We start from the raw sequence: 27,119 nt of genomic DNA on the forward strand, positions 1-27,119 counted from the left end.
GTAATGATTTCTGCTTTATCCTTTGTCTTTTGTAACAATTCTTCATTGTTTTTTTGACCTTTTGTTGCTGCTGAGTAATCATCTGCTTTTTCTCAATAAATGTCTGGATGAATCTTCCAGTTAGCAATATCTGATTTAGACTACTTTTGTTTCTGTGAGCATTTCTTTGGAGTTATCAGTACCATGTTGTATCACATTTCATTGCTTGTTTTGGCATATTAATAAGTTGATGAATTAGAAAAAGTGTATTTTAACTTACTTTTTGCTTATTTGACATTTATTTCAAGAGCAGAGCTGGAGCCTGTTGTAGCACATTGGTAATGACTCAAGGCATTGGTTTCCAAGAAAACTGTGCACACATGCAGGCAATCAGAAAACCTAATCAAAAACCTAAATTAATTGTTGGGGTTGTTTTGGTTTTTCTACTTCAGTCTTTTGTTCTTGAAGTGCATTGTAGAACAACTTAGGAGCCTCACTTCTTCCTGATAAACTGTGCTTTGAAGATGTTCTAATCTTCAGAGAACTACACAGAACTGTGGAGTTGTTCTTAAATCTTAATTGCACAGTGGTGCGATGCATTTGTTTCTTGGCAGTCTTACATGTGGGATTTTGACAATCTCATCGAGATGGAGATGAGCAGTGCTCTCAATGAGGGGTCTGTGCTTGTATTTGTCTCTATGGCAAGACATTATAAAGGCCTTTCAAAGGCAGTGCCCTCATCTTTATCAGTGCAGCTTTCCCACATTTGCTGAGAGAGCTCTTGAGCAGCTCTGGAGAGTTTAATTATTTTTCACAGTGATTGTTTATGAATATTATCTTTGGACTGCCTAAACCCCTTGCAATTGTGCTTACTTATTAAAAAGCTATTCTTGTTTCTAAGCCGGTGAAAATATATTTTTGTGCTCATCAACATAGAGTTTTCTGTTTTGGAAGTTTTTTTTACTTAGGCACTTTTTTGTGTGCTCTGAAAAGCAATGTTTATATAACTAGCTTATGGCATCACTTAGAAACAAGTGTGTTATCAGCAATAAGATGTTTGGGCAGATCTGCCCTGGGCCTCTTGTGAGGGTAACACAACAAACCAGTTAAAAATTCCTCTGCTGTATCCAGAAAAGAGGTGGTGCAGAACTCTTCCCTGCTACTGGCTCCTTTGGGATGTTTGTGGCAGGTCCCTTATTCATGCTGATTTGCAGAGGGTTTAGTAAGGCAGTGTTGCCTTAGTGAGTCAGTAATTTAATATAAATTGAGTGAGAAGTCTTTTAATTCAGATTTCAAGTACTGTGTATTTTTGAGTCACTCTATGTGTCATAAGGTTTTAATGTTCTTTTGTTTTCATATTATTTGGCTATCTTTTGTTACCGTAGCTTTAGGTGATAGCAAATAAGTTTTTTGAGATAGAACCGTGGATTGCTGACAACATGCTTAGGCACTTTTAAACTATTTTAGTTACGTAAATAAGGGACAGATTGATGACATTTTCAGTTTCCTGTTCTCATCCTTCTCATGGGTGGAAACAGTATCTTAGTGTGCTACACTATTACCTGTTAACATAGTAACAAAGACCATGATAAATGGTGACATTTCCAAAAACAACAACACGACTTGGAAATCAGGAACCAAGTGCTTGCATTTAGTGTTTGTTGGAGGCTACAAAGCATCACAGTTGTTTCTTTTCAAGGAAATAAGCTAACTTAGCTCTGGTAAGTCAACTAATAAAGGTAGAATCATAGTATCTGTGTAAGACCTTCAGGAGGATTTTTGCCTCAGAATGTTTTTTTTCTACAAAGTAGCTCAGTTGCAATAAACTAGAATACAAGCAGGTAACATGGTCCTGCAATAAATGGCACATGGAGTTAGCAGAACCAGTCAAGGGCCCTCTGCCAGCACAGATAACAGGCTCAACTCCTCTGTAGTTTTGCCACATCTGACTGCTCATCAAAAGATTTGTTTAAACTCTGCAACATTTGGACTATCCTGTATCACTGCTGGATCACTCTTGGATTAGCATTTAAGTCTGCCTTTCACTGGGGCTGTGGAAACCCTCCCTGAGATAAGATTTGCCTTTTGAGTAAGTGGCTGTTACCAAAGTCGCTGAGCCATTGAGAAATTGTGCCTGGGAGCAGAGAAAATTGTCGTCTTTGTTCCATTTAGATTAGGGAAAAAGAGAAAAAACAGGAAACATGATAAAAGTAAGTACAATACTGCTTGGTGCAGGTTTTAAAAATCTAATCTAAAGTGTTTTTGAAGAAGGGACTTTAGTAGCATTCTGAAAACACCTTGTATTTTCTGTGGATAAGAATATCTGAATTTGTAAATTCATCAAGAAAATGTCTTAATTTCACTGCATAAGCCAGTCATTGACTTCCTGTACTGATATCATAGGTACTTGATGTTGTAATTTTTCTGTATTGTATTTCCTGTGGCAGGATTAGTGTGGTCTCTCAGTTTATCCTTTGAATGCACAGGTGCAATACTGGTACTAATTTACAAATGCTGCAGTCTAACACAGATCTAGAATCTGTGCCTTCCATGGCTTTGCTGCCAGGATGAAGCCTGTGGTCTAAGACATAGAAATGACTGTGATTGTTGCACAATAATTTGCAGAAGAAAGAGATGCAAAATTGCTGGAGATGGGAGTCATGGACTTCAAATGTAGTTTTGAAGTCTGAATCTGTTGTCTTTCTTGTAAAAGCAGATTGAATGCCAGGATGCCTTGGAAGCAGCAGCTCGGGCAGAGGGCCTGCCACTGGACATCTCTGTGCATTCCCAGCTGAGAATGCTGGATGAAGAGCATCACAAGGGCAAATACCACCATGGTCTGAATGCACTGAAACCCATACGGACCACTTCCAAGTACGTCTTTAGGCTACCACAGAACTGATACAGCATTTGCTTTTCAAACCAGTGACAAAGCAGAATTGCAGATGTAGGTCTGCTGACTGGTACTGGAAACATCAGAATTTGTTTAGCAAGTGTGGCTGGCATGGACCATTTAGTACTCTGAGTGCTTTCAATGAGAGGAGGCTTTGTTTTTCTTGAAGATTTACATTTCCTGTTTCCTCTTTCATTTGTTTGTGATTTTTCTTTTTCTTTTTCTTTTTTTTTTAAATTCTTTTAGACACCAGCACCCGGTTGTGTTATCTGGGCTTTTTTCCTCCATGACCTTCTCCTGGCTCACTCCTTTGGCCCACAGAGCATACAAGAAAGGGGAATTGTTTATGGATGATGTATGGTCTTTATCAAGGCACGAATCTTCAGATGTCAACTGCAGAAGGTAAAGACACGTAGTTTGTTATTATTTTCTTGTTTCCAATTATTACATGTCATTACACGCAGGCAATGGTATAGTGTTGCCCTAGAAGAGCAGCACTGAGATTTTGTTTTGCCTTTCTCAGAATGGTGGAATTCACTTTCATTTTTCAGAGACAACCTTCTCATTCAGCACAGTTTCTGTAGCCTTGCTGATTTTAGTGAAATTAGGGGGATTACATCTTTCGGAGTGTCTTACAATTATTCTGATTTTGCATGACTTTAATCTGGCTTTTTATGAAAACAAATTTTTTTCTTAAGGCTACAGTGAAAAATTCCTGAACTAAAATGAGAAATAATACTGTCAGTAGCAAAGTGATTTGAATGTGGATCAGATCTTCTGATCAGGCTTACCTTCTATAGTTAATGAGAATTTCTTCAGGTTTTGACTCTGTAGTCTTCAGTCAGTTTAGCAGAGAAAGACTGTCAGTATATTATGATTGCCAAAGAGACTTCAGGGAAAGAAAAAGCATTGTGTTTTTCATCCTTCTGTTCTATGGAAGTAACACCACATAGATCTTTCTCTTTACCTCACAGAGTGTATTTATTTCTCTTAATATTATTTTTTGTTGTTCTGAGCTAGGAAGCACTTAGAGTTTTAACAAAGAAGTACATATGAGACTGTACCGTCTCTCATGGTGAAAAATTTATGACATGAGTAAATGTCTTAAGTCTTCTGTTTTTATTAGGCTGGAAAGACTGTGGCAGGAAGAACTAAAAGAAAATGGGCCTGATGATGCTTCTCTCCGGAGGGTTGTGTGGATTTTCTGCCGCACCAGGCTCATCCTTTCCATAGTGTCTCTGATGATCACGCAGCTCGCAGGTTTCAGTGGACCAGTAAGTAATATCCATCCTTTTTTTAACAACCCCAGAGGGCTCCATCTCATGGCCAACTGTAAAATGTCAAGGTTTCATTGCAGAATCACTTAAATGTTTTGACTAGCTAGAAATTTTGGGGTAGAATTCAAGAGCAATTCAATAATCCAGGATAGGATTCCTACAGCTGATGGATCAGTTGCTGAATACCCAGGCAAGTTCTTGGGGAAGGGAGAGGGAGTTTAGGTATCCTGGAGGAAATGGACTTTTTGGTTTTTCTCTTTGGTTTTGATTGTAGTTTAAAGTTCTCCCCTAACTGCATAACCTTAACTGTGTAACTTGGTTTTTTCATAAGATTCTTATGTGCAGGTCTTCTAATTGTTTTTCTCTTTGAAATTCTGTAAATTTATCTTGGAATAAAATTCAGCCTGATAAAACACTGATCTTAAATTATTGACATTAATAAGTCTTCGAGAAGTGGACCAAAACAGTTCTGTGAGAGCACTGCCTAAAAACTAATGTGAGCAGGTCTCAAGAAGTCTGTGGGCATAGTCTTTACTGATCCTACAGAGAATGGCCAGACAGGTTTCAGGTAGAAGTGTTAGAAAATGTTGTTGCCTCTAGGAACGGCTGCTGCTTGTTGCTAAGGGTCGTGTTGAAGATAACAACATGGGACTTGACATTCACACCATTTTTTGTCACCTGTTTGTTGCACGTGCTGTGCAGATTTAAAGTTGAAATTTTGACTAAATTTATTCTCTACACATTTCCCTTGAGGAGTAGGAGCAGTATTACTGCTAGTAGTACATGTTTCAGTGTGCTGGTAAGCTGGAGGTTCATTTCTTGGGTAAGTACACTTGGGTGCACTGTTAGGTGAAATGTCTTTTTAAAATGTTTTCCTGATTTTAAATGTCTTATCAAAAAAATGATGTTCTGTTTTTTAAGTCTTCTTAAAGTTTGCCTTGTTTCATGTAATATGAATAACAATGAATGTTTCTGTGGTATTGTTTTCTTTGTAATATTTTATAATTGTCTTTTTTATAAAATACATGAACATACTTTGGTAATTAACAATAAATTATGATTAAGGTTTTAACAGCACTAGCTTTTCCCAAGAAGAGCTTCTGTCATTGTTTCACTACAGGGCTTGAGGAGCTGCTTTTATCTTTAGCAAGTAACTTGCAGCAGGGTTACCCCTAATTTCTGTAGTATAATGGTCTCAATTTGTCTCAGCCAAACTGCTGAGAGAGAGCCAGAGGGGAAAGGAGAAAACAAACCAGCTTGATTATGCTGGGGGCTACTGCTGCAATTGATGCTTGATATGGGTAACTTAAAATTTTCTATAGACAGTTGCCCATTTACAGACAGCCTTATTCATTTTTTTGAATAAGGCCCAATTCATTTTTTGGTTCTACAATTTGGCATGAGAATAAGTCGTTACCATCCCTCCTCCCTGTTTTTAAAAATGGCATGCCTCAGGGATATGCCTATGCTGTCTCCCCAGAAGTATCAGTGCTTTCTTGTGTTGTTACACCCTTTCAGTCACCTGAAGGTGAGAACAGAGATCAGGAAAAGCACTTGACTTGACCTCATGTATTGGAGGAAAATTATAAAAGTGGAGTTAAACACTATATTAAACTTCAAAAATTTTAATTGAATGTCTATGATCTTGAAAGGCCAGCAAATGGCTGTGGCTTTGCTAATGAGCATTGTGATGGTTATAACTGGAAAGGAGTTGTTCCAGACTTCCTGTGTGGACTCTTTTGCTTTGGTTGGGTTTTTTTTTTTGGTATCAGATCCTTCAAGGGTCTTCCTCTTTTTTTATTTTGATACATTTTGCATCTGGCACAGAATCTAAACCTATAACCTGGTGAGTCAGCTGCATGTGTCCAACTGCCTTGTAATAACCATCAGAATGTAAAGGTGATATATTATTTATCTCCAATAAATACTTGCTACTGTTTGATCAGCTACCAAAACTTTCAAGTTCTGGTGGAGGAGCAAAGAGGTTTCTTCATTACTAAACCTAATTGGTTTAACTCCAGGTCTGAACAATGTACCTGTTTGCTACTGTTCAGAGCTATTCCCATTTGGGAGATGGGGAAACTTGCTATTTTAGTGGAGCACAGCTTGACAGTTTGGTCAGTTACTGGAGGGGGGAGTGGTAAGCTGTGGGAGGTAAGTTTTCCAGTTTCCCCCTTGGCTCCAGCTGCAGCCTGCCCCGTGCTGTGGCGCGCTGGCTGCAGCAGGGACGCCGGCACTGCAGTGGGACCAGTGACAGAAGCTGTTCTTCAGCATTTTCAGGATGGCTGTTTTCTGCGTCAGGATGAGGCTTTCCTGCTGGCCAGAGCCACCGCCAAGAGCAAAGGTAAGGTTATGTTTATTCCATGGGAATGCTTAAGACAGCCGAGCAGCTTGTACCAACCTCTACGGTAATAGCCACAGGAGCTCTTTTTCCCCCTTAGCTTAGTGTATATGCTGTAATGTTTTTGTTTTGTAAATAACTTTATGCTGGATTCTTTTCATTAAACTAATATGAATTTGAATAGTACTTGTTCAGATGTAAATGTTAATTTTCTGTGACTTTTTTCCCCTCCCTTTTCAAAATTCTTTAATCTGCTGTTTCCTCTTTTCTTTCTTCCGGAACAAAAATAAATTGGGTTATAATGTAAGCTGGTCTCTATTTCAACATGGGAGATGCTGAATCTATAAAATAGTGCTGCACAATTGCACTAAAGTTTTGGGAGGAATGAGACCCCAGGAAACATCTGCTATCTTTATACATCCTCTCTTGGAGACTTTCAGCAATGCTGTGGTGTGTGAGAAAATGCTTGCAGTCTGCGACCATGCTGAGTTACAGCTCGTGAGGAAAAAGGGGGATTTTCACCCCAATTGCTCAGTGACTCAGTTGCATATGTTGGATTGAATACTGGAAAAAGAAGTCAGTAATCTCCACAGTAACTGCAGACCAACTGTATGCAATTGTGATCCAAACAGTCAATGTAAAATTAAATCAAATCACGAGAAAGTTGGAACGCAATAGATCTGTGAATGTGAGCTCCTCACATTTGTTCAGTGATCGGTATGTAAATTTTCTCAGTGGCCATTCTAGAATCTGATGGACATCTGGCTTTAATTCACACCTGTGAAAAAGAGCAAAATTATTTACAGCATGTTTCCTTGGTTCTGATGTGCAGAATTATTTTCCTCTGAACAGATGAATTTGATCTCGATTTTTTTTTTTTGTTATTTGGTGCTGGGCTGTAGCTATCAAAACCTTTGCTGGAGTTGTGGGGTTTTGGTTTTTTTCTCTCTTCAAACTATGCAGAACTCCTACTTGCAAAATATGATTTAGCCAAGAGGACTTCAACGGACTGTGATGTGAAAGGCTTCTCAAATATTTTCTTTGGTCTCAGTTTTTTTTGTTGATTTTTCTTGTGGGCAAAGGTAATTCTCTACTATGTACTAGAAAGCACCAGTATCTTTAAACATCATTTGTTGAAAAGCTCTCTAGGAAGTCTCTTGCTGTCTGTGAAGCATTATTGTAGGATACTTTTGAAATCAGATTTCAGAATTTGAGCAGCCTCAGAAGCCTCCTCTGTTGGTGCCTTCAAGCTTGACTTCTTTTGGACTCCGTGAACAAAAACCATTCTGGTTTTTCATCTTTATAATTTTGTGAATAGATTTAAATCTAAATTGTTAGAAGCTAAGACTGACTGTTAGATATTAGCCCTTTATAATTATCCTGTATGTGCAGACTGTATGTTTTATACAATGGTCTACCTGTTGTATAGTGTTTTTGAGATGTTACCATTTAAGATGACTCTTCATTTCAAATAAAAGCCTATTGTTTCGCAGTTAATAATATTTAATGCTGTGGTGGTTGTGAGTTGTATAATGTTGTATTGTGCCATTGGACCACAAAGAGCTGGAGTTGGGAATTGGTGGTTCTGGGGGCTGTCCTCTTTCTGCAGGTGATGTTTGAAATGTGATTCCTGAGGTAAAGTGTTTATGTTCTTGGGGGAAGAGGGTATGGGGAGGGATTGAATGGTTAATTTTTTTGTCTTTTTTTTTTTTTCTCCCTATCCCCAATGATTTGTGGTATTGCTTACCTTGTGCTTTCTGCTTGTTTTTTTCTTTACTATTAAACTGCTGATGTTTATTTCCAGGAATGTTTTGCAAATGTCCTTCTCACTCTTCCCCTCTACAACTGTAGGTACATTGTTCCTTTTTATCAAATAAGCACGTTTGAAGCAAACCAAAGATAAAATAAAAAAGGTCTTAATGTCACGTAAAGGAATGTTTCTTAATGTGTGCAGATGTATAAGTAGTGACTATATTTTAAAACTCTTCTATATGATAATGCATTGCTTTCAGCTAACTGACACATTTATGTTAAGTTAGAAGACACGGAGGATTAGGAGCGTGCTGCGAGGAATATGGCTCCAAATTAAACTCTCTTTACTTACTAAATTTGACTCAGTGCTTGGCTCTCAGCAGGGCTTGTGTTACAGTACTTCTTGTATTGACACCTTTTACTTCTGGAAAGAAGATGCTTTCTATTTCAAACGGCTCTTTTAAAAGCAAAGTAGCCTACTTATTTCTAACTTAACATAAAGTTGTTGTGTGGTCTTCCGGGATGATGGGGTGTTCATGCAAGCTTGCATTTCTTCCTGTAGGCCTTCGTTGTGAAACACCTCTTGGAGTATACCCAGCAGAGTGAGTCCAACCTGCAGTACAGCTTGTTTTTAGTTTTTGGCATCTTTATGACGGAGGTGGTGCGCTCGTGGTCGCTGGCACTGACGTGGGCGCTGAACTATCGCACGGGGGTCAGACTGCGCGGGGCTGTCCTCACAATGGCCTTCAAGAAAATCCTTAAGCTGAAGAACATCAAGGAGAAGTCTCTTGGAGAGGTGAGCTGCAGCCTTGTTTTGGAAATGGCAGTGTGAAAAGGGATGTATAATACATTCCTTTGGGAATGAGCTGTGCCTTAAATCTAAATTATCTGTTCTGTTTTTCAGCTCATAAATGTTTGTTCCAATGATGGTCAGAGGATGTTTGAAGCTGCAGCGGTTGGCAGTTTGTTGGCTGGGGGCCCTATTGTGGCCATCTTGGGAATGGTTTATAATGTGATTATTCTGGGTCCCACAGGCTTCTTGGGATCTGCTGTCTTCATCCTCTTCTACCCAGCAATGGTGAGTTGGAAAGAATTAAGACTTGCTTCATTTTTCTTAGGTCAGACAAATGTGTAGTTCTGAATAAAAGGTGTTGAAATGTGCTAGATTCAGCCAGTTTGTGGCATTGCACTGACTGGGCAAAGTCCTGATTTGCCTTACAGAATCAGGTTAAAAGGCTGGCTCAAGTGGGGGTCAACTTCATGTGTCTTTAGGTTACCTTTGTGCTTCAGAAACTTTAACTGAACTGGTACTATTCAATACTGGTAAAAGTGCACACCTTTATTCTCTCAAATTTTTGTTGAAATTTGCTCTCACAAGCCTGATGTTGGTGCAGATGGGGCAGGAGGAAATGAATGGTGTTTCCAGCCTGAGTTTTATGTTAGAGCAGCAGTTGCCTGGCCCTATCCCTGAATCCCCTTTTCAGATTAAAAGAATCCCCTTTTCAGATTAAAAGATAATTTTCTTTGATAATTAGGAATTTAAGGTACTTGCTTTTTCTGAGTTGCCATTAATGTTTCATGGTGTTGTCTGTTGTTTCAGATGTTTGTGTCGCGCCTCACAGCTTATTTCAGAAGAAAATGTGTAGCAACAACAGATGAACGTGTGCAAAAGATGAACGAAGTTCTTAATTACATAAAATTCATTAAAATGTATGCCTGGGTCAAACCGTTTTCTCAGAATGTTCAAAGTGAGTTCCCACAGTCTGTAAATCCCAAAGTCTCCTTTGCTGCAGATGCCCCACTGCTTTGTAGCCTGGTGCATCCTGACTTTGTGCTGTAGGTGCTGCTGTACGAGCAGTGTAAGAACACTCATCCTTCAGGCTCCTCTGCTATGCACAGTGGGTTGGACAAACAGACCTGCTTCTAAACTTTCACCTTCTTGTGTAATAATGTTTGTGGCATGATACTAATCTTAAATTTTTCAATTTTGTTCCTCTTTTATAATTTACAAAATCCCTATATTTGTGTGGAGATTAGACCATTAGTTACAGTGTCCTCCTCTATAATTACTTTATGAGAATATTTATAATGTAATAAACACTGAAGTGTAGAGTTAGGCCTCTTACTCAGTGTTTGTAGTGCTATGGTACTGTCTGTTTTGTGTATGTACCCCCTGAATCACAGTTCAAACGTGGTGCCCCTCTTTGTATTTCTAGAAATCCGTGAGGAAGAACGCAAAATCTTGGAGCGTGCAGGTTACTTCCAGAGCATCACTGTGGGAGTGGCTCCCATTGTTGTTGTCATTGCCAGTGTGGTGACCTTTTCTGTCCATATGATCCTTGGCTACGACCTTACAGCAGCTCAGGTAAGTTGTTGGAAATATTCTTTATGCTTTTGCTTCTGTGGCTTTTCTGCTGAGCCATTTCTTGTGTGGCTGTGCCCATGTGGCCAGGCTCTATCCTCACTCACACACCTGATGGCTGTGACAGCAGCAGGTGGAGTCTTGCACAAAAGGCTCTGAGTGCTCTGTTGTCCTGACCTTCCTCAGAGCAGGTTTTGGGCTGAATGTAAATAAATCCTCCTGTTTGGATGGGGCACTGGGGATTACTGAATGTTTTTGTTTTGCAGTGTGCTTGGATGCAAACAGCACAAATGTCTAAAAATAGGATTTCAATTTGCCTTCACTAGTAGGTTAATGCAGAATTTGACCTACAAACAGAACAAGTTTGTCATGGTCTGTTAAAAGCACTATAGAAGGAGTTGCGTAGATCTGCTGTTTGAGAATGTGTTGAATATTTAAATGGTTGTTCTTGGACTGGGCCTTCTCTATGGTTTTGACTTGCTGCTGTGCCATTTCAGCTTTTAGAAGGCTGGAGCTGTTAGAATATTGCATCCAGGTGTCATTATTTTCCTTGTCTCATTTTTAGGCATTCACAGTGGTCACTGTCTTTAACTCAATGACTTTTGCTCTCAAAGTAACTCCGTTCTCAGTGAAGTCTCTGTCTGAGGCATCTGTTTCTGTTGACAGATTTAAGGTAAGCAGTCCTCTGGCCTCAGTTTTCTCTGTAAGTGTGGAGTGTTGTATGTGTTCAGTAGATGCAAAGGGAGCACTTGGAAGGTAATATGATTTTAATGGCAGAGAAGTTTTATTTCTTTACACTTAGCATTTAGATTATTTGATTCTTCAAGAGATACAAATGTAGTGAAGGAATATTAGCAGTTTAAGAATAAAATAATACCAGTGTGAGAAGCAAAATAGTCTGATTCAAAGATTTAATGATTTTGAAGTTGGCCACAGGAAGAGATGAGTGAAGGACTCAATGGTTCACTGTATATTAATTTTTAATTCCATTTTAAGAACATCTATATGAAAAGACTGCAAGATGTGTACAGTGGAATTTTATGCTTTGCTAATAAAGCTTTTTGAAAATATCAGGTGTTAGGTAAGCAGTTAACAAAAAACAGTGGGGTTTTATCTGTGATCATAGAACCCTGAGGTTTTATGTTTCCAGACCAGATTAAGTGACTGAAATTCCTCTATATCAGTAAAATGGAGTTGTGATCTGGCAAAAGAGATCTATGGCAGAAAATGTAAAACCCTGATAATGAACAGTCTTATCTTCCATCATGGGGATTGGAGGATGAATACACTGTGTACTTTATGAACTCAGAGGGGAGACCTTTACTTTGTCTTGTCTCTTGAAGATAACAGTGCATTACACATTGTGGAAATTTCCAGAATGGAAAATAGCACTTTGCAAATAGAAACTTTCACAAGCATTGACAGATACATGGATTCTCTGTAATGCATTCATGAAACAAATGAATTTTCTGTGTGAGAAAACCAGGATCTGTAGAGTGATTTTTTGAGATTCCATTGCTTTTGAGCAATTTTGCTTCATCTTCTGAGTCAGCCTAAAATCAGCCTTGCTTAAATCTAAGTGCACTAAAGGGAATTTTGTGGGAGGGAAGAGAAGGAAAAGAGATTGAATTTCTCCCAGTTTGTCTATAAATTGTGTAGGAAATGTAACATAAGGTGAGGATACTCTGACATCACAGTAAAAATTTAATTGACGTTTTGGCTCTGTAAATGAGTATGAGCTTTCTTATGAATGTGTGATTCAGACACAGCAATTGCGAGAATAAATAAAGCTGGGAATTGAGAAGTTTTAGTCACAAAAAACTACTTGGTTCAAAACAAATTGTTTACGTGGCAAGCATTTTATCTTGTAATTAAACTGTGTGAAAAATGTCTTCCTAATCTGTTGATTGTAAATACTGATGGATGTGGTGGAAAACGTGATACAGTTGACTGACTTCTTGCCAAGCAGTCTCAGGTAGATCAGTTACACTTGTGCAAGATGACTTTTTCCCAGCAGAAAAACTGATGGATAAAGGCTCAAGTTAAAAGCCATTTTGTCTCCTTCCATAATGATTTGGTGTGCAGGACAAGTCAGTCACTTTGTCCCAAGTGACCTCTCCTCTCCAGCCTGTGTGTTCTGCTCGTGTGTTTTTCATCTGGAACATACAGAGCTGCAGTTGCAAACAGTGTCAAAGGAAGAAGGCCTGTCACATCACATCCAGAGTATTGCAGTTCTGTGAAAGTCAAGTGTATCCAAGTGCTTCCACCACATCCAGGAATGCCCCAGCCACTTAGCAGACCTGGAGTTAGTTTACACTAATGAGCTACCTTTTGCTCTTCAGCTTCCTCCTACTATATAGCCTGATGTGTTTTGCTGCGTGAGTGTGCCGTAGGCTTGTCTCCCAGTCTTGATCAGGTGTCTCATCTTTACACCTCTCTCACAACTCCTATCAGAGTTTATTTCTAATGGAAGAGGTTCATATGATAAAGAAAAAACCAGCCAATCCTCACACCGCGATAGAGGTGAAAAATGCTACCTTGGCTTGGGACTTCTCCCACGCCAGCGTCCAGAGCTCACCAAAGCTGACCCCCAAAGTGAAAAAAGACAAGAAAGGCACCAAGAGCAAGAAAGAGAAAATGAAGCTACAGAATGAGGGACAGCAAGCTGTGCTGGCAGAGCAGAAGGGCCATCTTCTAGTGGACAGTGATGACCATCACAGCCCCGAAGAGGAGCACAAAATCATCCACCTGGTTAGCCTTCGGCTTCAGAGGACTCTGTACAACATTGACTTGGAGATAGAAAAGGTAAGAAAGAAGAAATGAAAGGAGGAAAGCTGAGCTTTTCAAAGGCCTCATTATAGCTGTCCCCTGGAACAGAGCTGTCTGCTGTTTCACTTTGCATGAAATGGAACATATTGCTTTTGTGCACTCCTGTAATATCCATGGCAACTGCAGTATCCAGGATGCAGTGTCTGATCTTGCTGTAAACAGCTGGGCCATTTTAGCAGCTACATCTTTGCAAACAGCCTGTGAAACAAGGGCAGGCTGTGTAGCTTCCACATCCAGCTGAGGGGTTTGCAGCTCCTAGGACAGAGTGTGAGCCACTGAGCTTAGAGAATCTGCAGGGCACCAGTGGGCTGCTGGTGAACAGTGTGTTCCTGCAGTGGTTTGATAATTTTGCAGTTTCATCTGTGTTCTGGGTGAGCACTTTAGGTGATTAGGTGTTCCAGTGGAGCATAATAGTGCTTTTCATTGAAGAATGTGCAATTTTCTTTCTTGAGAATTTTTGTACAGGTGGATGCAGTTTTTCAAGAACTGTAGAAGCTTTTGGAGCTATTGCTCCAAGGTGGGTAAGAGCATGTAAGATGTTAAAGAAAAAGCATTGAACTTAATACATGACATTATCTACACACACAAAAGCTTTGCAGTCTGGCAGTTGGATGCTGTAATAATGGCATCCATATATTTATGAAGGTATTCATGGTTAAATTGTCTTATGTAGTTACAAAAATAGAGGGATAGTTTAATAGTTTAAACTATTTTAAACAGTAAAAATACCTATATTTTAAACTCTGGGGGAAAACGCATATAGTTTAAAAAATTGCCTCAAATAGGAGTACAGTTACTTGGAAATGTAAAGGCTGGTTTTGTCTCAGAAGTAGGAAAAAAAAGCTGGTTTGTCTTTCTCTGCTATCAAGAGAAGGCCAGTAATGTGTTCCATAAGTGTCTATATACCTTTCTTGTTCACTTTACATTTTTTACAAAAGGAATAAAAGTAGTCTTAATAAATTAATTGTTTAATGTGGGTATTAACCCACTTATTCTATTGCAGAGAAATTCTTCAAAGTGACTAAATTATAGTATTTTCTTGGTACATGTTCTCTAGCAAATTGGGTCTAATTGGCGAGGAGTTTGACTGGACCCATATTTGCTAAATTCTCTTTTCTTTCAGACTTTTCCTCTTTCCTTATCACTCTCAAAAGCATCTTGGTGCATTCTGTTCAGGCAGGCCTTGGTGCTTTTGGTTTATTGATCCTCTGGGCCTGTAACCCTAGTAAGAAGGAAGCTGATCTTCAAACACCTTTATTTTCACTTGTAGAGTTGATTTCAGTTTTATTTCACTGTGGGCTTGTGTTCACTGTGTACAATTTGAGCGTTAAGATGCTGACTCTTGCTTTTTTTGTCTGTTATGTCACTTTAGAGATGTCATTTATATCCACCTGTCCTCTCAGAGATACTAAAGGTAGCCTGAATTCTGAAAGGGATGATGAACTTATGAAATGAGTACCATAATTTTTTTCCTTTCTGCATAGGGAAAACTTGTTGGAATTTGTGGCAGTGTGGGGAGCGGAAAAACTTCACTTATCTCAGCAATTTTAGGACAGGTGAGAAATCCCGTTTTGAGTATTTCTGCTCTTCTTTCCCATCTCCATTTCACTTGTTTGTGCTCTGTAGAATGCAGTGTGTTGTAAGCACGGGGTAGCATGATCTCACAGGTGGTGTGTACTGCAGATGACCCTGCTGGAGGGCAGCATCGCAGTGAGCGGGAGCTTCGCGTACGTGGCCCAGCAGGCCTGGATCCTCAACGCCACTCTGCGGGACAACATCCTCTTTGGCAAGGAGTACGACGAGGAAAGGTCTGTCACACTGCTTGCTGATTTTCATGAGAGCTTAGTGATTCTTGGCCCAAGTGTGGGAAGAATTTAATGCAGGGTACGCTGCTGATAAAGTCTCTTTCACTTCTGGAGTCTGTCTCTAAGTCTCCGCTGAGTCCCATTTGGGATCCTGCCCCTCTTGCATGTGGCCCTGTGCCTGGTGGCTGTCAGTGTGCCTGGCCCTGCTCCTTGCAGTGAGGGTGAGCCTCATCCTGGACCTCTGGTTAAAACCAGCAGCTGCTGTGGGCAGCACTGAAGTGGTATTTGCTCTGGCTGTCCTGGCCTTGCCCTCTTCAAACACAACTGCTATGTGCAATGTACTGATATCTTCCGTGGCCCCCCTCCACTATGGGACTCTCCCTTAGCCAACTATCCCTGAAAACAAATTGTCTCTTTGTCCTCACAATGCTTTTGAAGTAGGTGATTAATTATTACCCTCAGTTTTCTCCTGATACTCCAAGACACATAATTTGTTGTAGGCTGCTGGAATATCTGCTATTAGTGTAGAAATTGATATAATGCTGTACTAGTTAAATAATTGTGAGGGAAATCAGTGTTCTTAACTATCTCTTTGTTCTTCAGATACAATACGGTGCTGAATGGTTGCTGTCTAAGGCCTGACCTGGCCATCCTTCCAAATGGGGACCTGACAGAGGTATGTTTTGCTTATACTAAACTAATTAATAGAGGGGGAAAAGAGTTTTGGTTTGGCAGGGTAAACTGGAATGAGGGTACATCTCTTGGGGTGCATATGAGCCAAGCTATTGAATGAATTCTCTTGAGCTGACCTTAGTGGGCCCTGGACTGTTAAGAGTTGTACCCTGTTTTTTACTCAACTTGGGGTACATATGAGCCAAGCTATTGAATGCATTCTGTTGAGCTATCTTAGTGGGCCCTGGACTGTTAAGAGTTGTACCCTGTTTTTTACTCAGATGTTTACTGTTTTGGATTTTTTTTATTGTGTTGTAAATTTAGCTGCCTTAACAGGACCTAATTGAACTCAATTTAAAATAGCTACGAAAAAAAATGGCTATATTAATTCATAAAAGGTAAAATAAGCAAAGAAAGTACTACCACATTTCAAGCATATTAAGCTTGAGTTTGAATGTATAACACGTCACAAAGTGGACACTTAAACTTGAATACATATATGTATTAATATAAAATGTTGTGGGGGAATATATGTATAAAAATATATACAAATGAGTGTCATGGTCTGCTTAATCTGGTAATCCATGTTGCATGGTGCTGAAGAAATAAAATGATGGGTGTGTGTCTCTGCAGATTGGTGAACGAGGGGCTAACCTGAGTGGGGGACAGCGTCAGAGAATCAGTCTGGCTCGAGCCCTGTACAGTGACAGGGACATTTACATCCTCGATGACCCCCTTAGTGCCTTAGATGCTCACGTTGGAAATCACATTTTTAACAGTGCAATAAGGAAGCACCTGAAGTCAAAGACTGTCCTTTTCATCACACATCAGCTTCAGGTACTGAATCTCTGCTACTTTCTTACTGGGACTTTGTTGAAATGGTTTGTTAATCAGTTGCCTTCATACTGGAAATTTCTGTGCCCTGACCTGTGACAGGACAACCCTCTGTGTGTAGAATATGTGGTTTACATTTATAAACTAGCTTTGCAAATGTGCACTGAGCTCAGTTTTATTATTTGATACCAGTGCTGCTTGGTGTCTGACTGGAAATGTTAACCCTTGGCTAAGGAAAATTTACCAGAGAAATAAATACATGCTCAAAAATATTTTTGCTAACTTGCTATAAAGCTATTTCATCACAGCAGAAACAGTTGTATTTGGTGTTAGTAAATCAGAATTGATGTATCTGAGATTTTTTGCTGTCTTCTGTGCATAAAGATATTAGTGCTTATTCTATCAGTATTTGCAGTGTTTAAGTATCCTGAGTCATGTCTTCCAGAAGAGATTGGTTTTGATAGGAGACAAAAACTTTTCATTTGTGTAGTGTGAGTAATCATGGTGCTCTAGTCAGAGGAGGACCTCTGTAAATCAGCTTTCTGTTGTGTGGGCATAGTTGTGCTGTGTGCCAGTTTCTACAAGCTGCTGAGAAGGGCTGTGTGGGAGTGTTTGGTTACTGAACATGGTGATAGAGACTTGTTCTTGCTGCCACTTTCCCCAGTATCTTGTTGACTGTGATGAAGTGATCTTCATGAAAGAAGGCTGCATTACCGAGCGAGGCAGTCATGAGGAGCTGATGAATTTAAATGGGGATTATGCAACTATTTTTAATAGTCTACAGCTGGGAGAAACACCACATATCGAGGTACTTGTTTATTTTAAAGTGCTCTGAATCTTGACTATTCTGAGGTGAACCAAGTGATGTTGTTGGAAATGTAGAAAATGGCTTCACACATTTTCATGTGTTGATCTGACCAATAGATTTCCTACAGAATAATCTCTGCTTCATTAGCACTTTGTCACAGTTTGTTTTTAGGGGATCTGTGCTAGAGAGGACTCTGCCAATGAGCTCATGAGTTAATAATGAAAATATTATAGTGTGTCCCCTGGTGATGCTCAGAGCAGGAAGTTCTTCTCTTACTGTACGCTCCACTCCTTAATTTACCTCTGAATTAGTGCAGATCTTCAACAATCTTTGTCTGAAAAAATTCTTACTGGCTTGTTACTGTGTTTTCAATGGAGTGTGACTGAGGCACAGCAGGTGTGACACAACTTGTCAAAAGTTAGATGTGACAGTATTTTGGAAGCATAATTGAAAATGCTGTGTTTTGGGGGAGTTTGAGGAAAAAATGTTTTGCTTTGACTAATTCTGTTATGAAAAAGTCTGTAAATGCAAACTTGAATATGTGCTCTAGTATTTCAGTTGGTGGAAAAATTGTAAATCTAGAAAATAACAAGAAACATTTAGTACAACAACATCTAAATTTCCAGCAATTTAATTTTCCCCACCCTTCTGCTCTTTGTTTCCTGAAGTTAATCTCTAGAGTAAGGACCTTGGGATTTTGATTTATAATAACTTGTCAAAATTTTGTGTGCATTTTCTCTTAGAAAGAAAAGATTAAAAGTACAACAACAGTTTATTTTTTAAGAGATGAGAGGCTCCTTACTCATGAGACATTTAAAACAAAACATTTCTGAGAAGGAAGCATTATAGGAATTACAAATATAGAAGGAGTTTGGTGACACATTCTCCTGGGAGATATTTGTGAAAGAAGCAAAAGGATATAAAGCATTGCTCTGCATATCCTTTGAGGCATGGAGATAATAGTTCTGCCATTTTAATACTAATATAATGATAGTGAACAAGAGATTCTCCAGTTTTCATGCTTGGTTGACCTTCAATGTTGCTGTAAACATTAGCTCACGGAAAGACCATTAAATTGCATTCCCTGTGGGATAAGAATAAATGGATGATCACTTGGATTCTCTGTGGTTTGATCTCGTGTGAAGTGTGGGAAGGCAGCCCTGAACATGGTGTGTAAGGGATTTCAGTCCATGTGGGCTGACTCTGAACAGGCAGTAGCTCCCAGTTATGGAAAGATGGCTGGGTTTAGAACAGTGCTTGTGTGTCACTTTGGTGTTTGGATATTGGATTTCTGGAAGATCAAGTTAACCTGACTTTTCTTAAGAAAGCTCTCATGAAATGTCTCTAAGTGCTAGGGTGGTTGGGGAAAAAAGCCTCTTTAAAAAGGTGTGAGTTATTTTTACAAGGGATAGGGAGGTTATATCTTTCTTGCAGTAGTAGGGATATCATTCCTCTACCATGTACACTCATAATTTCACTGATCCTGGAAATTACCCTTGCACCCCACCTGTACAGGTTGGTAGTAGTTCAGATAAATAGAGGAGGAAAACTTAATCCACCAGAGTTGGCAATCATCTGTAGTAACTCTGAAGTTAATATCCTCCTTGATGTGAATGCTGAGCTACTGAAAGCCTTTTTCCTTAGGTGGCAGATAAATAAAAGTTTGTGTTTAGTTATGAAAATGTCAAAGCCAACTACTCTGTTCAGTGTCATTGTTTTCCTGCAGATTAATATAAAGAAGAACACAAACAATTCATTGAAGAGGCCCCAGGATAAATGTACCAAAACAGGGTCTGTGAAGAAGGAGAAGGTTGTAAAGAAGGAAGAAGAGGGTAACTATGTAATCAAATTTCTGGCTGTAATTATTTTATACTCAAATAAGCTCAAAACATGTGCTTCAAAGTATATTGTTAATGTACCTCTCAGGTTTTGGAAGCTGTCTCAATCCTAATCACTTAGTGTGGTTGATGGGAGACAGGCAGTGGGCAAAGAACATTCATTAATTCATTAAATGTGGGTGCCTGTACAATGTTTTTAAGTTCAGTCAGATGCCATTAGCACAAAGGAGCTGGTACTGCCTTGTCTCCCACACCACCTCTCCCTCCTGTCCTAAGAGGGCCATGTGTACAGCTTGGCACTCAGTCCTGGGCAGGACATGGCATTTATGGATGAAGGGAAGGTCTGACCTCTGTAGTTGTGTTTAATGTTAGCTTTGAACTTCAGGGTTTAAAAAACAATAGTGAGGCTGATCCCAGCCTAACATTTAAGTCTCTGCTGATGAGGCTTTTTCAGCTGTACCATAACTTAATTGATTCTGCAGAGGAAATGTGACTTCTTGAAAAACTGTTTGAGCTACTGAGTTCTAAGCATGATGTAAAGTGTGTGTTTCTGAAGGTACTCTGCACCATTTGAAAGACTAATTTTGTGAGTGTTTACAAATTTATAGGAGTTTCATGGAAGAACTTTCCTCATTTCCTCTTCATCTCGTGTTGTTTCTCAGGCCAGTTGGTCCAGTTGGAAGAGAAAGGCAAAGGTTCTGTGCCCTGGTCTGTTTATGGTGTCTACATTCAGGCAGCTGGAGGCCCCTTTGCATTCCTCATCATCATGGCACTGTTTGTGCTAAATGTGGGCAGCACAGCTTTTAGCAATTGGTGGCTGAGTTTCTGGATCAAGCAAGGCAGTGGAGTAAGTTCAATAGGTTTTTACTCTTGTGTCTAATGAGCTGGGGGTTTGCTCTGCTAGACTAATCCCAAGCAGTCCTGTGAGACCAAATGGTGCTTCCTAATTTAAATAAGTTGTAAGGCTCCCCAGGAAGTGCTCTCAGGAGGGAGTTCATCTCCAAGAATAAGAGAGTTCCAGTAATAAGAAAGATATAATAACTTACGTGGTTTAATGCTGCCCTCTTGTTCCATTTCCTGGTTAGTCTAAGAAAAGGAAGTGAAAATATGAAAAGAGCCAAGAAGCTAATTTTAGTATTGTGTTTTGTTTAAATGTGATGTTATACCTAAAAGGAAAATTTTTGTTAAAATATGGCTTTGAGTCAAATGCCTTTTGGAAATTGCTTTGAAGATTCTGATGACCTGGGATGGTTTGGGCTTTTTATCACTCTTAGGCTTTGATTGCAAGTCTTGTTGCATTCAAAAATCCAAATATAACTACATGAGTTTTTTTGTGGGGGCACAGAGAGCAAGGTACTTATCTCAGAGATGAAATAATGAAGTGCAGATGGCCAACAATATTAGAATCAGCAATGAGGTCCTTAAACATACTTAAAGATCAAGAATGAATGAGAATGAATAACAGTGGGACAGTAAAGAATTTATTTCATAATGGCAGAAATAGGTGTTTGATAAAGGTCTGTCCAAGGTGAATATGGCTGTGTGGTGGTATCCACGTATCTGACATTGTTCAGAAGAACACAAGAAATAAGCATGAAATGAGAGATTAGGAATCAAATTAAATAAGCATTGTGGTAGTATTTTGAAAGATATTGTAGGAAAAAGATCAAGGGGTACAAATCTACAAGTCAAGCATCTCTGCCAGGGAAAAGTTTCTGATGTATTCAATGATCACTGAAGTACTTTAAACATGAAATATCAAATATAGTGGGAGAAGAGACAAGGCAGTTAAAGTCTACCACATGTAATGTATACATGCTTCATCCTTGTCTTAACTAATCTCTGAAACCTTGAATTTTCTGCAGAACACCACTGTGACTTTGGGAAATGAGACTGTCATAAGCAACAGTATGAAAGATAACCCTCACATGCATTACTATGCTGGCATCTATGCACTGTCTATGGCAGTTATGTTGATCCTGAAAGCTGTTCGTGGGGTGGTGTTTGTAAAGGTAGGTGCCAGTGCTGGTGTTGGTCTCCCCCCTACTCTTGCTTCTGCAAATTGTTGTCTCTGTGGTTTTTTTGGTCATCTCCTGAGAGACTTGTGAACCAGACTCAATCATGGATTGTAATATTTCCATAGCCAGCTCTTCAAGCTGCACCATGTTTCTGCTGAACTTCTGGTCAAATTAATAGCTTCCTTCATTGGTTGGAAGCAGTAAAATCCTCTTATGGTTGGAGAGAAATGGAGTAGAATATTTGGGTGGCAGGAAGGCAAACACTGCTTTACAACCCTGCAATGTTTTCTGTGTTGTCAGGGAACTCTCAGAGCATCCTCAAGGCTCCATGATGAGCTCTTCCGACGGATTCTGCGTAGCCCCATGAAGTTCTTTGACACTACACCCACTGGGAGGATCCTCAACAGGTTTTCCAAAGACATGGATGAAGGTATCTCTCACTGTGTGCCCTGTAAATCCCACATTCAGACCTCCCTGTTAGGCCCTGAACACTCTCAGGTCTGTTGCTGTTGGGGTGATTGTACCCTATATCTGTTGCCAAATGTGCACTTGGAATAAACAAAGCAGGAATTGGGGTTATGATTCCAGAGGGCAGCTGATAGCTCAGGTCTGAGCATCCACTCCACTTATGAAGAAGGAAATGTGCTGCTGCTGTTGTAGCTTCAGGCTGCTCATGGGCTCTCAGCAGTTAATGCAGGAGCAACTTAAAACATTAGAGTAAAGCTGATGTGCAGCAGAGGTGGTAATTAGGCCAGAGTTACATCAATGCTGTTTCTGCAAATGGGAGTAATTAGACTGCAAGTAACAGAAGGTAAAAACATCCCAATAAAAATGTACATTTCTAATTTGAATAAACTAAGATAAATCTCCATGTTTGTTACTGAGGTACAGCTGGACTGAGTTGATTTCCATGGGTTGTTTTAGTTTTCTGTACTCAAGATCTTCCTCTTTTCCTTCCATTTCCTCAGTTGACGTTCGTTTGCCGTTTCAAGCGGAAATGTTCATCCAGAATGTCATCCTTGTGTTCTTCTGTGTGGGGGTGATTTCTGGGGTTTTCCCCTGGTTCCTGGTGGCAGTGGGGCCCCTCATTGTCCTGTTCACAGTTCTGCATGTCGTGTCTAGGTAAGTGCACCAGCTGCTTTGGCTGCAAGAACAGATACTTTCACCTTCAAGTACAACATAGTGGTTGGCACATGGTGGTTCTGCACAAAACTCAAAGTGCTTCTTTCCTTCCAGAGTCTTTATTCGAGAGCTCAAGCGTCTGGACAACATCACACAGTCTCCATTCTTGTCTCACATTACATCTAGCATCCAGGGTCTCTCCACAATCCATGCCTACCACAAAGGACAGGAATTTCTGCACAGGTCAGTGGGGAATGGTGGGGCACAAAGCTGAATGCAACAGCTTCTGGCATTGAGAAGGGTTTATTACTGGAGTCTGATGGATCATTGGTTCTATGACTGAAAGTTACTTTTCTGGGGAAAAAAATTGGGAGAACAGAAGGAAGGGAAAACTGGGAAGAGCAGTGGTGGGGAAAGTTTGCAATCCCTGCCATCATGTTTTGGTTTGGAATTTGGTCAGTGACGAGTTTCCACATTGAATCCTGATACTGGAACAGGAGTTTAAGTGGTCTGATATTTGTAGAACATGAGGCTCATGGAGTCTACTAACCTTTTCTGTGTTTGTTGCAGGTACCAGGAGCTGCTGGATGACAACCAGGCCCCGTTTTACCTGTTCAGCTGCGCGATGCGCTGGCTGGCCGTGCGCCTGGACATCATCAGCATTGCCCTCATCACAACCACTGGCCTTATGATTGTCCTGATGCATGGCCAGATCCCTCCTGCCTATGCTGGCCTGGCCATCTCCTATGCTGTGCAGGTGAGTGTGACCCCATACTGTAATATTTAATTTATCTTTTAATGTAGATCTTGCTAATGAGCAAACAGCATCCAGCGCTGGCTCAAAGGAGCTGCAGGGCTCTGAGCATTCGGGTTGGAGCTGCTCTTTGGCCTCTTCTGCCTCCTTGTGGCGCCCAGGGGAAATTGAAGAGCTTAGACACCTCATACTGTTGCTCTTGGGAAAAGTTTCTAAGCTGCTGGTTTCTCAAGGGATTCATAAATTATGGTGATTTTAAAATGAACTATTTAATTAACTTGCATTGAACACTTTAGTTATATGGTGCCTGATGTCAAGAATATCAAATATCATCGAATTCTTCTGGTTGGAAAACAGCAATAAAGGTCATTGAGTCCAACTATTACCTCAGCAATGCCAAACCCATCACTAAATCATGTCCTCATGTGCCACATCTACACAACTTTTAAATACCTCCAGGAATGGTGACTCCACCACTCCCCTGGGTAGTCTCACTGCTTGGCAACTCTTTTAGTAAAGAAATGTTCCTAATATCCAATCTAAACCTCCTGGCATGACTTGAAGTTGTTTCCTCTTGTCCTATTGCTTGTTAAGTGGGAGAAGAGAGCAAACCCCACCTGGGTTTGGAGGAGGGCTACACCCTCCTTTCAGGGAGTTGTAAAGAGTGATAAGCTCCCCCTGAGCCTCATCTTCTCCAGGCTGAGCCCCTGACCTCCCTCAGCTGCTCCTCACAGGACTCCAGACCCTTCCCAGTTCTTGTTGCCCTTCTCTGGGCATGTTCCTTCACCTCAATATCTGTGCTGTAGTGAGGGGTCCAAAACTGAACACGGGGTTCAAGGTGTGACCTCACCAGTCCCAAGTACAGTCACAGCCCTGCTCCTGCTGGCCACATTCATATCTTAATTCAATAACAAGTCACAGCTCTAAAAATCTGTTTTCTTTCACCTCTTCAGTTAACAGGGTTATTCCAGTTTACAGTCAGACTGGCTTCAGAGACAGAAGCTCGTTTCACCTCGGTGGAGAGGATTGACCACTATATCAAGGTAGGACTGCATTCAAGTGCCTGTTGTGAAATTTTGTGTTGTTTGTTACGTTGCTGGCCTCAGCCATAGTCTGCCCTAGTACAGAATGTACATTCCTGATCTTGGAAAGGCACTAAAGCCTGTGCTGTAACACTGCAGAGTGAGTTTGTTTTGTGAAGCACATGTATCAGCACTGGGGAGCTGAATGGCCCCCAGAGCTGGTAGGTAACTGAACTTAGAGGCATTGCTGGGTTTTTGTGAGCTATTGAGAGCTTGCTGACACTCACAGTAAAGAGTGGAGTGTGTGAAAGGAGTGACTTGGGGATTCAAAACATTATTGTACAGCAAAAGGATGGTGTTCTGGCACCCTTCAGTCCAAACCTAATGGAATTCCTTCATTTAAACACAGATAACTGTTTGTTGCTTTATCTACAAGTAATTCCACTTCAGCCTAATAAGCCTACTTTTCCACAGCTGTCTCATGTAACATATTTCTGTATGCTTGAAAAGTCAAGGGAATGCTCTTACTGCAAACATGAGAAATGTGCTCAGCTGAACATGATAAATGTGCCAGGCTGAATGCTTAGCAAGCTGCTCTGATTATCTGTAACCCTTTCTTTGTGACTGGGATTTGTGTGTGCAGATCTGGGCGTAGGTCAGTGGGGACAGTGCAGCCAGGAGAAAGCCTCCTGCTGGGTCTGGTGTGTGAGGTGAAAGGCTTTTCCATTTAATGTTTCCTGTGACTCAGAGGGAGATACGTGTATTTATTTGGTAAATCTATTTAACACATTTAGTAGGGCTATTTAGTAGTTGATATTTGTAGCTTTTTTCAAGTGTGTGGATTTAATTCACAGCCTGAAAAACAGAGAAGAAAAAAAAAGCCCCAAACCTGTCCATTCCCTCAGTTAAATAAATCCTCTGGAGGCATCTAAGTAGAAAATTTCTGCACATGGGAGACTTGGTGATCACACAAGTTGACAACTGTGCCAAATATTGTATCTCTCACTGGGCTGGGATGGGTTTATCAGTCAGGCCCTTTGTGGGAAAATCTACAGTTGTAGGCTGTTGGGGTTTTTTAACAGTTATGTCTCTCATTCTATATCACTATCAAGAAACACTAGCTGTGATTTTAAAACAATTTTGATCTCTAGGCAGCCATTTATGAAACTGTAAAACTAGTTTGAAGCTGAAGTGAAGGGTGGGTGGTCAGTGAAACTCCATTCAGGTCCTGGGTCTTACCAAAGCCCAGGCTTGGCTTTTTGCAGTGGGGGATCAGGGTTGCTGTTTTGAGCACCAAGCTCAAAGAATTGGAGCACTGTCATAGCAGATGGCTTTTTTTCCTCAAACCCCTGGTGTACAATTAATCTGCCTCTAACTAGATGTTGCAGATGTCCACAACAGCATCCCTGTGGGATCTCTCTATGGTCAGTGCAGGAAATGGGTGTCTCTAGAGGGCAATTTATTACCTGTTCCAAATATTTATATTAGAATGAGAAAAATCACACTCCAGAAATGCTGTTTTATAGCATTTGTGGAGACTGTAAAGGAGTTGTCATGGCCTGGTTCAGTTACATGAGGTGAATCCCATGACGGGATTGCTGCCGTTCTTTGAGGGTGCTTGTGCCAAGTGTGGGAAAGTGACCTTGACTTCACTCTAAACATGCTATAAAGCCTTTTGTTTGGCTTTCAGAGGTTCTGCTTTTCTGTTTAATCTGTGAACTGTTCAATAAGGGACAGAGTGAAAGAGCAAAAGTGACCAGGCTGGAAGGGACTAACTCAGTGATTCAGTAGGACAGTGGAACATGAGGAGGAGAAGGAAGAGGGGTGGCGTTTGTGTTACTTGGACATCCTCTTCTGTGTCAAAATCAGCAGTGGTGACCCTGGTGTGGCATAGCAAATGCACCAGGTTTTGCATCCAGTCTTTGGGGTGCTAAGAAGCTCAATAGGATTGTGCTGACAAATAATAGGCCCAAAATACATTTTGAATTCCATTGATGAAAACCACTGTTGTATAGAAGGACTGATGTCATTACTGAGGCAATAGGAGGGGAATTAACAGTGTGGTCAGTGTAATACTGCAAACTTCTGTACCACTGTGCCCACATCCAGCCAAACAGCTCATCATGGAACTGCCGTAAATGATCTGGGCTGAGTCTGCAGGGAAGAACTGCTGAAAGCTGCAGCTGATAATTTTCCTTTGGTCCTTTGTTTACTGGAAACTGAACTTCTGTATTTTTGTTAAAAGACGCTTTCCCTGGAAGCTCCTGCACGAATTAAGAACAAAACTCCTCCTCTGGACTGGCCACAGGAAGGTGAAGTTGTTTTTGAAAATGCAGAGATGCGGTATCGAGAGAACCTCCCTCTAGTACTTAAAAAAGTGTCCTTTACCATCAAACCGAAGGAGAAGATTGGCATTGTGGGGAGGACAGGCTCAGGTAAGGAAAAACACTTAGCAGAGTTAAATTATTACTTTTACAGAACAGATTTGGGCAGTCATATTGGTTCTCCTGTGTTTGAGTAAGTTGGTTGCACAGGAGGGGTTGAGCACTCTGTCAGTGGAGGTTTCCATTTATGTCTGTATGTAAGCATAACCCTGTGAACAATAGTGAAAACAAATTTCCATTTAAAGCACAGGGATATCCTACTATGTTGAGCCAATATGTTGAATGTATTTAACTCCCCAAACCACTGACCAGCACAGATTGGTGCCTGCAATGTGCTCTTTCCTTCTCTCTTGAAGGATTCTGTACTGATGCTGCAGGCAGGTTTGGCTCTGAGCCATCTCAGAACACTATAACGTGAAGAATCCAAAC

General features: G+C 40.5%; 1 protein-coding gene across 14 annotated transcripts in view; it reads left to right on the top strand.

Moving 5' to 3' along the window:
• ABCC5 (ATP binding cassette subfamily C member 5) overlaps positions 1-27,119 on the top strand; it is a 44,870-nt gene that overhangs the window by 11,456 nt on the left and 6,295 nt on the right. For 3 of the 14 annotated variants that reach the window (XM_039713539.1, XM_039713536.1, XM_039713540.1), the window contains exons 3-25: positions 2,693-2,853; positions 3,119-3,274; positions 3,999-4,146; positions 8,805-9,038; positions 9,147-9,320; positions 9,843-9,990; positions 10,459-10,607; positions 11,170-11,277; positions 13,059-13,409; positions 14,918-14,989; positions 15,117-15,241; positions 15,842-15,914; positions 16,544-16,747; positions 17,409-17,552; positions 19,279-19,384; positions 20,053-20,237; positions 21,256-21,402; positions 21,709-21,838; positions 22,377-22,530; positions 22,645-22,773; positions 23,101-23,287; positions 24,238-24,327; positions 26,552-26,741. In XM_039713539.1, coding sequence (XP_039569473.1) covers positions 2,693-2,853; positions 3,119-3,274; positions 3,999-4,146; positions 8,805-9,038; positions 9,147-9,320; positions 9,843-9,990; positions 10,459-10,607; positions 11,170-11,277; positions 13,059-13,409; positions 14,918-14,989; positions 15,117-15,241; positions 15,842-15,914; positions 16,544-16,747; positions 17,409-17,552; positions 19,279-19,384; positions 20,053-20,237; positions 21,256-21,402; positions 21,709-21,838; positions 22,377-22,530; positions 22,645-22,773; positions 23,101-23,287; positions 24,238-24,327; positions 26,552-26,741 — 3,565 coding nt within the window. Of the gene's footprint in view, positions 1-2,692; positions 2,854-3,118; positions 3,275-3,998; positions 6,494-6,798; positions 7,993-8,294; positions 9,039-9,146; positions 9,321-9,842; positions 9,991-10,458; positions 10,608-11,169; positions 11,278-12,946; positions 12,998-13,058; positions 13,410-14,917; positions 14,990-15,116; positions 15,242-15,841; positions 15,915-16,543; positions 16,748-17,408; positions 17,553-19,278; positions 19,393-20,052; positions 20,238-21,255; positions 21,403-21,708; positions 21,839-22,376; positions 22,531-22,644; positions 22,774-23,100; positions 23,288-24,237; positions 24,328-26,551; positions 26,742-27,119 lie in introns of those variants that run through there. The other 11 variants (XM_039713538.1, XM_039713548.1, XM_039713541.1 and 8 more) reach the window with 10 other exon arrangements.

This window comes from Passer montanus, unplaced genomic scaffold (genome assembly GCF_014805655.1).
Source record: "Passer montanus isolate IOZ18808 unplaced genomic scaffold, ASM1480565v1 scaffold29, whole genome shotgun sequence".
Lineage (NCBI taxonomy): Eukaryota > Metazoa > Chordata > Aves > Passeriformes > Passeridae > Passer > Passer montanus.